We start from the raw sequence: 13,823 nt of genomic DNA, 5'->3' as shown, positions 1-13,823 counted from the left end.
GGTTTGTCTACATGTTGTTCAACTACCGAAATTTTCACGCCTCTTTCATCAGAACAGCCAACAGTGCTCGTGTGCACGTACTCTGCCCATTACCCCTCCCCTCCGCGTCCCATAGTGTATCCTGTGAAACAAAATAGGCCCCAGCGGCCGCATTCCATTTCGCTCTTACTGCTGATCGTGTAATCGGAAAGTGCTTCTAACATTCGCTCCGACTCCCGTTAGAGGTTACACCAACACCAACTCGAACGTTTTAAACATCATTCCTTTGTGACAACGTCAAAACGTCGTGTGTATCTTTTTTGCTTTGCGAAACAGGAACGCGTGAAGAGGGTCTGAACGAAGCGGGACGTGGCCGTCGAGTATTTTCTAGAAAACACTTGATCCCTCCGCGTCTGTTGACGTAGTCTATCTGAAAGGAGGCGGAGTCTGCGTGGAGGTTATAATAGCACCCACGCTGTTCTAGCTTCGTCACCTTCCACTCACTTACAATCAGGCGATATCTCCCTGGACTGTCCTCTGCGGCTGTCGAAGCAGTGGGTAAAACAAGACGCTAACACTGGAGCTGTAAAATTAACAACGGGGTGAGTTATCGAAAATTGCATTTATTTCCCACATACGCATGTTTTCGTCTTCCATTTCTCAGCGACACCAAAATGTTATTCACAGAAAAGTTTTTAGAGTCTCTCGTCATATTCAACTAATGTAACGAATGAAGTAACCGTTAGTTGTTTGACGGCGAAAAGTCTCCCGAGCGTGTATGCGTCGACTAAGCGAATGCGAACGCTCAATGCGGGTTTTTACCATTACGCACTTTCTGGCAACTTCCTTAGCGTCACACATTTTAAATGTCGTGTAGTCTTTATCAGTTTCACCTACTTTTGTCTCTGAAATTGTGTGCAGTTTTCCAGCTGCCCTATTATCGGTGCTGGCGATAGCCATCGCTTGTTTATAATGACCACGGACGTTTAACATGCGCTAGCTTGTGCTACGGTGATGTTGCTTGTTGTTAAATGTGTATTCATTCCACGCCCACGCAAATCCATAATATGTATATAAGCGCCGTGAACACCACCAGTGACGGGGCGTTTGCTGCAGTTTGTAACGTTTTGTTTTAATTTATTTTATCCGCAGGGCTCCCGTTTAAAGCGCAGCAGCGAGCTGACCAACCCAGCGCAGTGTCATCACTTGTGACTGCCTCTGAAACGACTTTTAGTTTTGGAGCAGTGCAAATTGATACTCCCATATTAAAATCCACTGCCGCCGCTTCACACCAACCAAAAAAAAAAAAAACCCAATCAACCAAATCGAAGCAAAATGGTGCAAAATAAGATGACCGAAGTCACTGGATTTCACCGTTCATTCAAGGTGAGTGTGGCTCTTAGCAAGTCTTTTGTCACTCACAGCACAGTTGTCAGCATGTCTTGTATTCCAATGGACTTCACTATGCTATATATAAACACATCTGTTGCTGTCCTACATCTCATGACTGGAAACCTAACCATGTGGTTTGAAGACACATGTTTATGCAGCCAATGGAGGAATGACTTTAAACAATAACTGAATTGTCCAAATGTTGCCTTTTATGAAATGGAAAAGCCCTTTAGATATTACCATCTATTATTTTTTAAAGTAAAGGTAGTCTAGTGTTTAATCAATTTTAAGTGCTCCCAGTATCAGGATTGCAATAAGCATTTTTATTGACATCCACCAGGGTCAAAATCCCTTTGAATCAGAGGACTTCACCAAAAATGGATCCCATCTTCTTGATTCATCATTTAATTTTGATTCCTCCCCAAGACATGGTAAGTGCGACTGTGTTAAATGGCTTAATTTGCTTGAAAATTTACTTCCAGCTAAACTTGGAGTAATCTGGTAGAACTAAAGTAAATCCGTACTTTCACACATAGTGTGGTGAAATTTTGGGCCCGATTTTGTTTTTTTCAACTTTAGTGCGTTCTGGTGGTTTGCTTGGGTGTGACACACGTCAGCACTTTTTAATGTAAACCCTGGTGTTTTCACAGACATGCCCTCCAGTCAGCCTATTGACATCCCCGATGCCAAGAAGAGAAATAAGAAGAAAAAGCGTTGCCGGGCAACTGACAGCTTCTCTGGGAGATTCGAAGGTAAATGCTTTAATTTTACTAAAGTAAATTGTTTTCTAGATGCCAGTACTCCTCATTTTGGGAATGTTTGTACAGTGTTTGCTAACTTTGTGAATGTTCTCACACCAGATGTCTACAGACTGCAAGAGGAGCTGCTAGGAGAGGGTGCATTTGCCAGAGTGCAAACCTGTATCAACCTCATCACCAACAAAGAGTATGCTGTAAAGGTAAGACCTTAATTACCTACGCTGTATTCCGTTTTAAAAGAATCACCATGTTGGAAACAGTTTGCTTGGCAGTTTTGTATCACTGGCTTGCTGTTTGTGGCTAGAATTTAGGAGATATTTAGAAGATATATAGAGCCATAGATTGTGTAAAGGACCTGTGTGTAGTACCAGGCCCTGTGCCTGCATTTTGTTAGAAAGAAAAAGGGTGGAGGAGAACTGTTCTGTTGGATGTAGGTCATTGCAAACTTTAGTTTATCCTCTAGAAATCTAAAGTGGTTTTGTCCAAAGACTCCCAGCGTCCTTTTCTGTTTCCTCTGCCTTAAATGTCTCTGGTGAATGTCCGGAGGCTCTCTTCCTTCACTCCGTTTCCTCCCTTTCCTTTGCTTTTCTGAATGCACGCCACTAGCTGCTGTGAGCTAGTGGCTGTGTTTTTGTGTTTCGACAGCCTATCGGATGACAGGGAGGGATGTACCCACCCCCTTTTTTATTACCCCTCTTGCCTCTAGAGGTCGCTCTTATAGGAACATTGTGTACAAGCCTCTGTGCCAAAACAAAACCCACAGAGAGGAAGGAGGGAGGGAGAGGTTGCTGGGTGAGGGTTGTGACCCAGGGTGTTTACACTGCTTTGTTCTCCTCGCCTGGTGCAGTTTTACTTTTTTTATTCTCTCTCAAGTGGTGTGTGGACATGTGCATACATGACACAACTTCTTGGATCTTCTTGTTTTGCCCAAATATAATTCACGTTTCCTCTTTTTGGGGAAGAAAAACATTATGAAACCTTTAACTGCTGACTTTCAGAGAATCATAACAACTGCTTGTTTTTCAAAAGGTTAACGGCCTTAACCTACTGTTGCACAGTGTGGTCTGTTTTGAACTCCCTGTTATCTATGTTGAATAATGAAGCATAGCTTTAGACTTTAGCCTAACATGCTCATATTACTTGATTGTCTCTTTGCAGTTAGTATTTCACATTAATAAAAACCCAGGTTCTCTAATGTGACTACGGTCCATTGATTCTGTTTGTCCTGGGACGTCTTTGTTGATCTCCAGAGGCTGTGTAATTCTGCACGGGGGCAGGGGTGGAATAACGGGGTCTGCCGTTATTGGGGGGTCATTTGTGAGTTGGTGAGGTTCAGACATCGCCTGCCAGATGTCCTCTGCGTCTACCCTCCCCCCTACTGTCAGGCGGAGCTATATGTGTGGGCTCCTTGTGTTGCAATCTCAACAACAGCCACAGCACCAAAGGCTCAGCCCAGGGCAGGGTGCACACATGTCTGCAAGGTTCAAGAGGCACTCATTTTCTGCTAGTGAATTATTTCACAACATTGGGTTGATGTTTGAACCTGCTATGTCACTTGGTGATTGTTTTGATTTAGGTTTTGGAAAAAAAACTTGGATGATATGGTGGGGTAAATAACTGTCTTCTGTTCAGATTGATAATCTGCACGTGATTATCAGGTTGTTGGTGTTTTGAGTTGAAGAAAGTGGGATGATTAACAGTTGCAGTTGCTGCTGACTCAGCCTGGAACACAGCACAGACTTTTTCTCCCCCCAGGTCTCTTGTCTGTGTATAAATCATAGTCACACACTAGAGTTGGCCCCACCAAGCTTCAGTGGCAGCTGTAATCCAGCTACCAGGGGGATAAACACACACACACAGCTTCCCATACAGACAATGACCACCAGGGGCTGCAGAACCCAGTCCTTTTACTTTGGAGTCAGCAGTCTTTCTTTCTGTCCTTAAACAGACCCTTCTCAAAGAGAGTGACCCCTCTAGTGGCGCAGTTAAATTTAGAGAGTATTGTGCTTTGGCAAAAGTTTAGCTTTGGCTCATGAAGTAAGTTGTGTGAGAGCACTTGCATATAGGGCACATGCAATGGCTAAATATAGAGCCAGTGTTCTTGTGTGATGCTCATTTTGTTGTGTTGCTGCTTTGGCAGGCAGCAATGAAAGTAGGTTATGCTATCACTGCAACTGTGTCACTGGGTGTGACAAATGTTAGCAAGCAGGAAAAAATGCTGGTTTGGTCTGGAACCAGTTATAGGGCACTGCATATGGACTATGTAATTTTGGGTACACTGCCTGCTCAACAGTAAACATCAGGGAGTTCTTGTGCCAGTAGATTTCTTTAAACATTGCCACAGGCAAGGTTTTGCGGTACAGTGTATCGGGGTGGCCTTCACTCAACTATAAACTCCAGAACAAAGGCTGCATTATTTTATTTGTTTTGTTTTTTTAATCACCATTCACTGCACAAACATATTTGAGCTTCATGTTTGTTTAGTGGCCCAGTTTGAAATGCTGGACTAAGTCAATGCATTGTTCAATTCCAGATCATCGAGAAAAGACCAGGTCACAGCCGCAGCCGTGTCTTCCGTGAGGTTGAAATGCTCTACCAGTGCCAGGGACACAGGTAATCATATTGACACGCAACAATTACTGATGAATCATTTGCACAGCCGCTTGCTTTGTTGTCTTTTATACCCTGGCATTCTACCCTATACATCAAATGGCTCTTTATATTAAAGGAACATTCTGGAGCTGGTGGAGTTCTTTGAAGAGGAAGACAAATTCTACCTGGTGTTTGAAAAGCTAAGAGGAGGTAATTTTAAAAATATTTAATTTTGTACTGATTGCTTTTCAGTTATTCTTGGTCTGCCAACTTTTTTGTAATGCTAATGTTGTTTATTTGCTGTTTTTCCCCATTAAGGCTCAGTCTTAGCTCAGATTCACAAGAGGCAGCACTTCAGTGAGCAGGAAGCCTGTGATGTGGTGCAGGACATTGCCAGTGCTCTTGATTTCCTGCACAACAAGGGTAAGGCCACCCGTATAAAATAGGAAACCAACCTGTACGACAGCCAGGGATGGCAACAATCCTAAAAGATTTCATCAAAACTACTGTGCACATGTTCTCTATCCACAGAGTTAAATGTATCTTATTTTCACAGGAATGGCGCATAGGGACCTGAAGCCTGAAAACATTCTCTGTGAGAGTGCAGACAAGGTGAGTTTATTGCAGCCACACCTTTGTCCAAATGGTTCAAAGGGCACTAAATATGCAGATAAAATCTGGGACTATAATATGAACCTTAGTCATAGTCACAAAAATACCACATACATTCCCTTAAGCTGAAACTTTACACAAATGAGTAATGATGTTTTTCTTTCTTTTCCAGATTTCCCCAGTCAAGATCTGTGATTTTGACCTGGGCAGTGGGATCAAATTGAACAGCGACAGCTCACCCATCTCCACCCCCGAGCTTCTCACTCCTGTAAGTCTCATACGCCTATTATCTGCTGTTCATTCATAGCAGTTTATAAAATGTCCGTAAGGAAACGCTGAATTGTTTTGTCACACTAGAAAACAGCTGATATTTTCTGGTCGTAAAATGATAGCCTTAGTCACATTTCTCAACACCTTTATTTTTCCTCCTGAGGTCATTGATAAGAACGCTGCTCGTAGGCTGTAAAACAATCAGTATGAAGTCCGCTGGGTTGTTTGCCATTGGGTGGTTTTCAGTGGCACTAGCGTCGTAACTCTCACTGATTGGTAGAGAGAAATAAATCTGTGTTTTACAGTCCAGTGTTCGTCATTGCTGAGTTTAACCAAAATATCACATGGCTCGCTCTTTCAGTGTCCCCGTCTGGTAGCGTTCATCCTTAGCTATCAGTAATACTTTCCCCTCAGTTTGACGTCCACATCTCTGTGCTTATCTAAAGCAAATATTCAAACCCGTGAGTTTTCAGGGTCATTAGTATTTAACCTTCTGACTGATGTGACAAATTCTCTGAACAGCTGCCAGAAACACAGAGTGCTTTTCAACTGTGAGATAAGTGATAACGTTAAACTGGCAAATGTTTTAGTTTTGTCAACACATGTTGTCCGGTTGTTTCTTTGAACGAGATAGACTGAACCGAGCAGGTGAGGGAGTGTGCTTTACCCCACAGTGGTGGGTGGGGGTTTTCCTAGACTGGTAACTTCATCTTCCTTTCGTGGAACTTGCAGACAGAGAGCCGATCCCTTTTTTTTTCTATTTGAAGGAGAGTATTTTTGAGCCTCACGTGTTGGGTTTGAGTGTATTTTAGAAGCTCGTCCTGAACCTGTCTGTCTGGTGCGGTGGATGATCTTTTAGGAAGTCATGGTGTTGTGTGGACAAAAAGTTGCCCTTGGAGACAGGAAATTCTGCGTTAGCTTTGGAATGTAGCGAGACTGCATGAGAGACATTTTTACATTAACAAAGCCACGTCCTGTGGTATGAAGAAATTATAGTGAAACCAAAACACACTCGTACTCCATTCCATTTTCCTTCTGTGGTATGAAAATCAGCAAAAAAAAACCTTTTTTTTTGTTTAGTCTCCCCCCCTGTGGCCCCAACCACAGACGGAGCAAGCCTGCACTTTCTTTATGCTCTATATACAAAGGCTGTGCATACAGCTTGTTCTGGAAATTTTTTGGCCCCCTCCCCCATACCTAGCAACTGAGATATGATTGGCTGAGCAGTGGGAGGGGGAGGGCAACTGGGAGGGCAAAGCACTCCAGTCTGCTCATGCGCTCGGCTTGTTTTCTTTTTTTTTTTTTTTCTTTCCGTCTCGCAGGAACAATGTTATCTGATTTTGAACTGACTGTTGGCTTTTCACCCTGCTCTCTTCTTTACACACATTCCTACACTTGTTGCACAATACCATGTGGCATTGCATTAATTGCTTAAGGGCCTGATGCCATGTTTTAAGCTGCTCCCTGGTCACCAAACATCTGGAATACTGGGGGAAAAATGAGAAGCACCTTTCTAAGAAAAAGCTAATTTTAGTTTCAGAGAACTCGGCACAAATGACTGCACACTCACGTTGCCAGCACGATGTAAATTAAATCTTTACACATGTCGCTGCTCACATGTAGCATCTGTGAGCTATCTTAGGACTTTTAGCATGAAGATAGTAATGAGACGACTTAAAGTATTCCAGGCACTTTGGTGATTTTGTAAATGTTGGATAGAGGTACATGACAGAACAGGTTGATTGTTTCCCATGAGCCTCTGGAGGTGATAATCCTACAGTTTACTGAGTAACTGAGTACATAGGTGTGTGTCGTCAGTATGGTCTGCCAGTCACATGATTGCAGGAAAGCCCCGGGTTAGAATACCACACACTGTTGTGGTGGTGGCAGCTGGTAATCTGTCAACAGCCTCAGCAGTTTTGCTTCAGGTTGGGACTCATTGCAAGAACCAAAGATGTTGGGTGTTCTTAAGTAAACAATGGGGGTTGTATTTAAGCTGTGTCTGTGGTCAGTTTGGGCACATTTTTCATGGAACAATGATGGGTGTTGTTCTTTTACTTTGTGCTCTGAAAATTCCATTTTACTATACTATCATGACTGCAGCAGACAAGGAACAACAAGTCTTTTTTTCTTTTTCTTTTTTTTAAAGAAGGTTCTGAACTCTTCTCTTATTTGCTCTTGTCTACAATAGTTAAAAAAAAACAACCACCACACTGTTGTTGTTTTTTTTTTTTTTTTTTTTTTTTTATGCCCACACAATGAGGCAAAAACATAGTGTCTGTGTATATGTGAGAGGGACAGCTGTGTTTGACCTCAATCCTGGAGCTGGTCCCTGCAGTCGAGACATGATGTTGTTGTTGTTGTTGGTAACATGGGGGTTGGGGTCTTTTCTCTGACAGAAGCAGCTTTGTCTGAGATTCCTATGCAGAAAATGGCATTGCATAAGGGTGAGGAGGGGGAGGAGTCAGCAGACAGCTGGGATCTGGTACAAGGGCACAATAGGTGCCTGCTCGATGTAAACATTCCTGTGCACTGAAAGATGGAACAAGAGGGTTCAACAGGAGAATGGTTTAGAGAGAAAAATTGTAACACACTTAAATTCGTGTAACAGCTCTTTTTTTTTTTTTTTTTTTAAAACAAGAGGGTTCAACAGGAGAATGATTAAGAGAGAAAAATTGTAAAACACTTAAATTTGTGTAACAGCTTTTTTTTTTTTTTTTTTAAACCAACACACAGTATGATAGGGTTGATTTGAAGTTACGTAATGGGCAAAGACTCGAAGAGTCTCTGAATGTCGGCCAATCGGCTTCTCTGCTCAGCGTTCTTTTTATTTCCTCCTGAGCTACATAACACGGCATCGTCAGAGCTGTAGCCCTGACTCTAGCAGCCTGTATAACTGATCTGTGTACAGCTGGGTGAGCAGAGCGGTGTCTGTCTGCTGCTCCCTCACCACTAACCTGCGTCATCATCGCCTCTTCTCACACAATGTCGCTGTTGCAGAGGTGTCTTTGGCTGAAATAGCTCTGCACCTCAGCATGTGGCTTTCACACGGGTAGACCTAAAAGTAGACGTTAGCATGTGAAATCATGTGATTTAAGCTGAAAGAAAGAATTCAACGTTGAAGTTTTTTGCCCCATTTTCTCTCTTTTTTTTTTCTTTTTTTTTTTTTAAGTCACAATGATTGAGGACAAAAACACATCTTGTTCTTCACAGTGTGGCTCAGCAGAATACATGGCGCCTGAAGTGGTGGAGGCCTTTAGTGAGGAGGCTACGATCTACGACAAGCGCTGTGACTTGTGGAGCCTTGGTGTCATCCTGTATATCATGCTGAGTGGGTATCCTCCGTTCGTTGGCCGCTGTGGAGGTGACTGTGGCTGGGAGTTGGGGGAACCATGTCACACCTGTCAGGTAAAAAAAACAAAAACACAGTACCCTTGTTTGCTCAGTCAGCTGGTCTGTGCTGTGTTCAGTCGGGGTTGTCAAAACTAATATAAAACATCCTTTTTTCCCCCCACAGAATTATTTATTTGAAAGCATCCAGGAAGGCAAATATGAGTTTCCAGAAAAGGACTGGGCTCACATCTCCTCAAGTGCCAAAAATCTAATATCCAAACTTCTGGTTCGGGACGCTAAAAGCCGTCTGAGTGCGAGCCAGGTGCTGCAGCATCCCTGGGTGCAGGGGGTAAGTGATTTCAGTGTCAAATAAAAGTTGCTTTAATTCCACCTGAAGTTTACATTTATAGGAATTAATTCTTTTTTTTTTCTGTAACATTCAGGGTGTGTCTGACACTTTACCAACATCAAAACTGCATCAACGGTGAGAATACACTGAAGTGAATATAAATATTCACTCAGACAGTGTGACCTCTTGTGTATATACTGTTATTTATGCATTCTGAATTCTATCTTCTGTTCTCGTCCATTAGAACCAGCAGTGCAAGGGACCTGACGTTATTTGCTGACAAGGCCATGGCTGTGAACCGGCAGCTGGCTGAACAGGACGGCATGGAAGAGCAGCAGCAGCAGGAGGAGCCGTTTGTCGTAACTGCTGCTGGCTCTTCCATGCGCCTCTCTCCTCCCTCCAACTCCAAGCTCGCTCGACGCAGGCAGAGGAACAGCCAGCCCAAGGGAGGTCCCGTCTCTGCCGCAGAGCTTCGTCAGCTCCTGGCCCCTCTGGTGATAGTGGGAGACTGTGCCTGACCCAGTCAACCCCGACCTCCTGACCTTCCGTTATGATTGGTGTCCAGATCTCAGACTGGCCTGAGCTACCCCTCCTCAGTTCTGGACACTCTCTCTCACTCTAGCTGGCCTTGATCCCTCTGCCATTCAGGCTCCATTGCCTCACTGTAAAGGAAGATGCTGCCCACAGCACTTCCTCTAAATGCCTTCTGCCCTTCTGCAGCACTTCTGAAGCACATTATCCCTGGACGCGCATACAGCAGACACACACGTGCAGGTCCAGGTTGGGGAGTAGGGCCAATTATGATGTAAGAGAGAGAGAACGAAAGAGAGAGAGAGAGAGAGAAAGAAAGTGACAGAAGTATTTTTTCTAAGTTATGTTCTTTTTTTCCATTCAATGGTGTTAAACAGAAATCAGAAACTTTTATCTTTACATTTAAGCTCAGACACCAAAGGACAACCTGTTGTGCTGCTTTCGTGTTACAACTGGATCCACTGTGAATTAAGTTATCTGGAATGTTCTCTTTGTCTGTATGTGTATGCATGAATGGCCCACACTCAGATTCGCACAAGCTTATGCAATATACCATGGTGAAGGCTGTTCCTGTCATCGTTAGAAGGGCTGGAGGCCAATGCTCTCCGTGCCTACTGTGGTCCATTATGTGGCTGGGGGACATGCAAAAAAAAAAATTACTTTTTTTTCCTTCATTGAGGATTTTTTTTTAAGCCAATCATGTAAACATCTGATTTAAAAATTCACTCTTCATTGTGGGAATTAATGCTCCCAAAACAAAGAGTGTTTGTTTCCAAACTGCTTTAATTTACTGTGGCACCAATTCATACAGTATGTTATTTGAAAATTTGCCAAATTATCAGTGACCACATAGTCAGTGTTTAAGACACAATTTGGCGACTGACGTCGTTCTCGTCAATCTCACTTGGGTCATGATGCATGGCTGCCGAAAAAGAAAAACTTCCAGGTTTGCTCTGAAGTATATCTGGGATGTAGGTACAGGCTGATTATATGACTAAGAAAGTCAAACTCATTCATGTGGTTTTTTTTTTTGGTTTTTTTCGGAAAGCATTTTATCCCCTAAATGCAAAGATATCTTGTATTTTTTTTTTGTTCCCTTTGGTCTTTTGTAGTTTTTTTTTCTACCAGTCATAATATGCATCATATATTTGACTTTTGACACATTTTGACAGTAAAAGGAAACGCTCCTTTCAAGGGGCTGAAAAGCACATTTTGGTCAATGTTATTTAATTGATCAGAAAACACTTTTTTTCCAGGGTTTTTACGGAGTCTCCTTTTTCCTGATGAGACCAACCCGTTTCAAATTTAGAGCTCTCTTGACAAAAGAGGCATGATTTTAAAAAAGAAAAAAAGAAACGTTAAAAAAAGGAAAGCATTCCACATAAAGAAAAACAAAAAAAAAACGTCTTCCTCGTATGTAGCTGTTTTAAGTTGACTTTTTTTTTTTTGATGTTTTAAAACTCCATGACAATGTGCCACACTGTTTTTTTTCTTTTTTTTGAACAGCTGTTAATAAGCTTTTCTTTTCTATATGGTGACTTTCATGCAGGTGCTGTTCAGATCAGGTGAAACACCAGATGTTTTCTTTTTTTATGTTCTATTTTTTTACAAGTCAGAGTATGTGGTGAGAGTAAGACAAAGGAAGAGAGAATGGAAAGTGTTTGTTTATTTGATCTGGAGCGTTCATGCCCAGTGAAGGCAAGTTTTTTTTTTTTTTGTTTGTTTGTTTGTTTTTTTGTTTTTTTTTTGTAAAAGTCGCACCTTCTATTGTTGTTCAGATTAAGTTAAAGTTCATTCTGACACTGACCGGTAATGGGCTGGTGATGAGGTGGTCTCACAACACTGTAGCCATTTCACCAAAGAGGGTTCGAGTCATGACATCACACACACATACACACGATCACACATGATCACACATGATTTGTCACCTAGCAGTGAGAAGTGAGTCACTTCTGATTGTCCATGTCCTGTTGCCAGCACTGCGACAGCGGTACTCTGGAAATGGTGTCTAAGGACCCGTTATGCTGAGAACAGGGCACTGTAATACTTCACAAACAAAAAAAAACCTTCTACAAATCTTCGTGGGGTTTATGTCTTATAATAAGACTTACTTGAATATGTTTATGCAGCTGTTTCTTCTACATTTTGGGAAACTTCTTATCTCTCAGTAATCTCAAAGCATTAAGCTAAAGATCAAGGCAATCTTGGGGTTTTGAAAAAAAAAAATACTTGTACACTTCAGTATTCTGCCTTTTCTTTTTCCTGGTTCCAATTTTGAGGATCAGACATTTTCCCTAGCTTTTTGATAGGGTTGGATACTCAGAAAACGCACACCTTACGGCCATACTCTACAATATCCCAGGCGATATGAGAGTTAACTTGGTCATGACCATTTCTACTTTTTCCAAAGTGCAGTAACTTTTTTTTAAACGACTGCCTTTTCTGGTTTAAAAAAAAATGATACGACTTTGTATTGTTTGTCCTTCTGTGGAATTATTGAAATTCATCATTTAAATGGACAGATTAATTAACCAGCCCATAATTTGAATGTAGCCCAAAGGCAAAAGTACTTAAGAGTCCACCAATGCTGAGCTGATGTGTTATCTAATGTTTCTATTTGTAGACCTGGTGTCTAAATTGATATATAACACCATCAGGATCGACCCCGCATCAATGTTCTCCTAAGTAAGAAATCTGAAACAAATGCATCCTTTTAAGTACAAAAAAAAATATTTTTTTGATTTATAATAAGCACTTTACTGTACCGCGTGAATGATTGCAGTTCACTCAAGGCAACATTTATGACAGTTGCTTAAAATTTTTGTATTGTTTTTCTTAAGAAAACGCAATAAAAATGTCTCAAACTACATCTGCTTCTGTGTGTGTGTGTGTGTGAGGGGGGGGGCTGAAAACAGCAGATATGAGCTGCCCGCTGCATCACTAGTTGGATATTAACCAGCCATCTTATCACCTGGACAAGGCTGGGACCATTTCACGTGAGTCAGTGCCGTAAATCCTTCTATCAGTACCGCTCCCACATATCTCAGCTGCCGATGTCACACACGTCCTTGGGGAGTCTGAGCTCACGTCGTCTGCTCACACACTCTGAAATGTGACTGCAGATTCACCTTGTGCTGCTTGTGTATCTGCGGGGGGCCGGGAGAGGGGGGGCGCTGCAAACAGCAAGTCAGGCCTGACCTGTGACGACTGATGCAACCTGCTGCAAGAGCTACAGCTACTGTATGTGTCACGGCAGACTGTCAGCTGATACAAGACGAATTCTGTTGAATGGAGACGCCAGCATATAAGATCAACAACTGAGTCAGCTGACTGTTATGGTTTGCTGAAGGAAGAATTTAAAGTGGAAGGTGCTACTTTGAAGAAGAAGAAAGAAAAACACCTCCAATTCAATTCATTCATCCTCCTTTCTTGACCCTTATTACATTCATCCACTGCAATTCCGGAAGAAACGAGGTGAAAAGACAGAGAAAAGAAAAAGACAGGATCTAAATGACTTTTTGCGGAAGTTCTATTTGAGGATGGCCTAAAGTGACGATGGGAGGAAATCAAATGATGCAACGTTAGGGTGTTTTTGTAGTGCAACAACCATGTCACTTCACAGGTTTATGTCGCCGCCTGCTGGACATTTTGTATCGTTGCACGTAGAATAACATGTTCTGTTGTGACGTATTTTATAAATCCCCACAGTGGTTAAGATTCATTGTTTTTTCCTGGATGATTCCTGGATATATTTAAAGGAACATGAGAGAGGCCTGAAAAATTGGTGTTATTATCACATAGATTATCCCCAATAACCCTAAAATATCTAAGTGAGGTATTTTTAAAAGCTGGCAAGACACAGTTTAAGAAAAAAACTACAGCAACATTTTAGATATGCATGGTCTATGACAATAAAAAATATATTCAATAAATTTGGGATACGCAAACTCACTGCATTTGTGCACGCAAACATTCTCCTCTTTCTGACTTCCCAACACCTGAAGGTA

The 13,823-nt window shown here is 42.1% G+C and overlaps 1 protein-coding gene across 1 annotated transcript; it reads left to right on the top strand.

Moving 5' to 3' along the window:
* Positions 1 to 424: 424 nt before the first annotated feature.
* Positions 425 to 12,683, top strand: mknk2b (MAPK interacting serine/threonine kinase 2b). The gene is made up of 14 exons (XM_008332435.2): positions 425 to 581; positions 1,132 to 1,365; positions 1,712 to 1,802; positions 2,022 to 2,123; positions 2,232 to 2,329; positions 4,663 to 4,742; positions 4,858 to 4,931; positions 5,040 to 5,144; positions 5,278 to 5,333; positions 5,506 to 5,601; positions 8,817 to 9,011; positions 9,121 to 9,285; positions 9,380 to 9,420; positions 9,530 to 12,683. The coding sequence occupies exons 2-14, from the start codon at positions 1,315 to 1,317 to the stop codon at positions 9,801 to 9,803; spliced, it is 1,428 nt and encodes a 475-aa protein (XP_008330657.1). The 5' UTR covers positions 425 to 581; positions 1,132 to 1,314; the 3' UTR covers positions 9,804 to 12,683.
* Positions 12,684 to 13,823: the final 1,140 nt, after the last annotated feature.

The sequence above is a fragment of the Cynoglossus semilaevis genome, chromosome 2 (assembly GCF_000523025.1).
Source record: "Cynoglossus semilaevis isolate Cse_v1.0 chromosome 2, Cse_v1.0, whole genome shotgun sequence".
Lineage (NCBI taxonomy): Eukaryota > Metazoa > Chordata > Actinopteri > Pleuronectiformes > Cynoglossidae > Cynoglossus > Cynoglossus semilaevis.
The sequence above is the reverse complement of the archived record's forward strand: the minus strand, read 5'-3'. Positions and strand labels throughout refer to the sequence as shown.

Coding starts and splice junctions, on each gene's coding strand:
- mknk2b (XM_008332435.2), top strand. CDS start 1,315: ATGGTGCAAAATAAGATGACCGAAGTCACTGGATTTCACCGTTCATTC. Junction 5,334..5,505: donor TCTGTGAGAGTGCAGACAAG/GTGAGTTTATTG, acceptor TTTCTTTTCCAG/ATTTCCCCAGTCAAGATCTG. Junction 9,421..9,529: donor ACATCAAAACTGCATCAACG/GTGAGAATACAC, acceptor CTCGTCCATTAG/AACCAGCAGTGCAAGGGACC.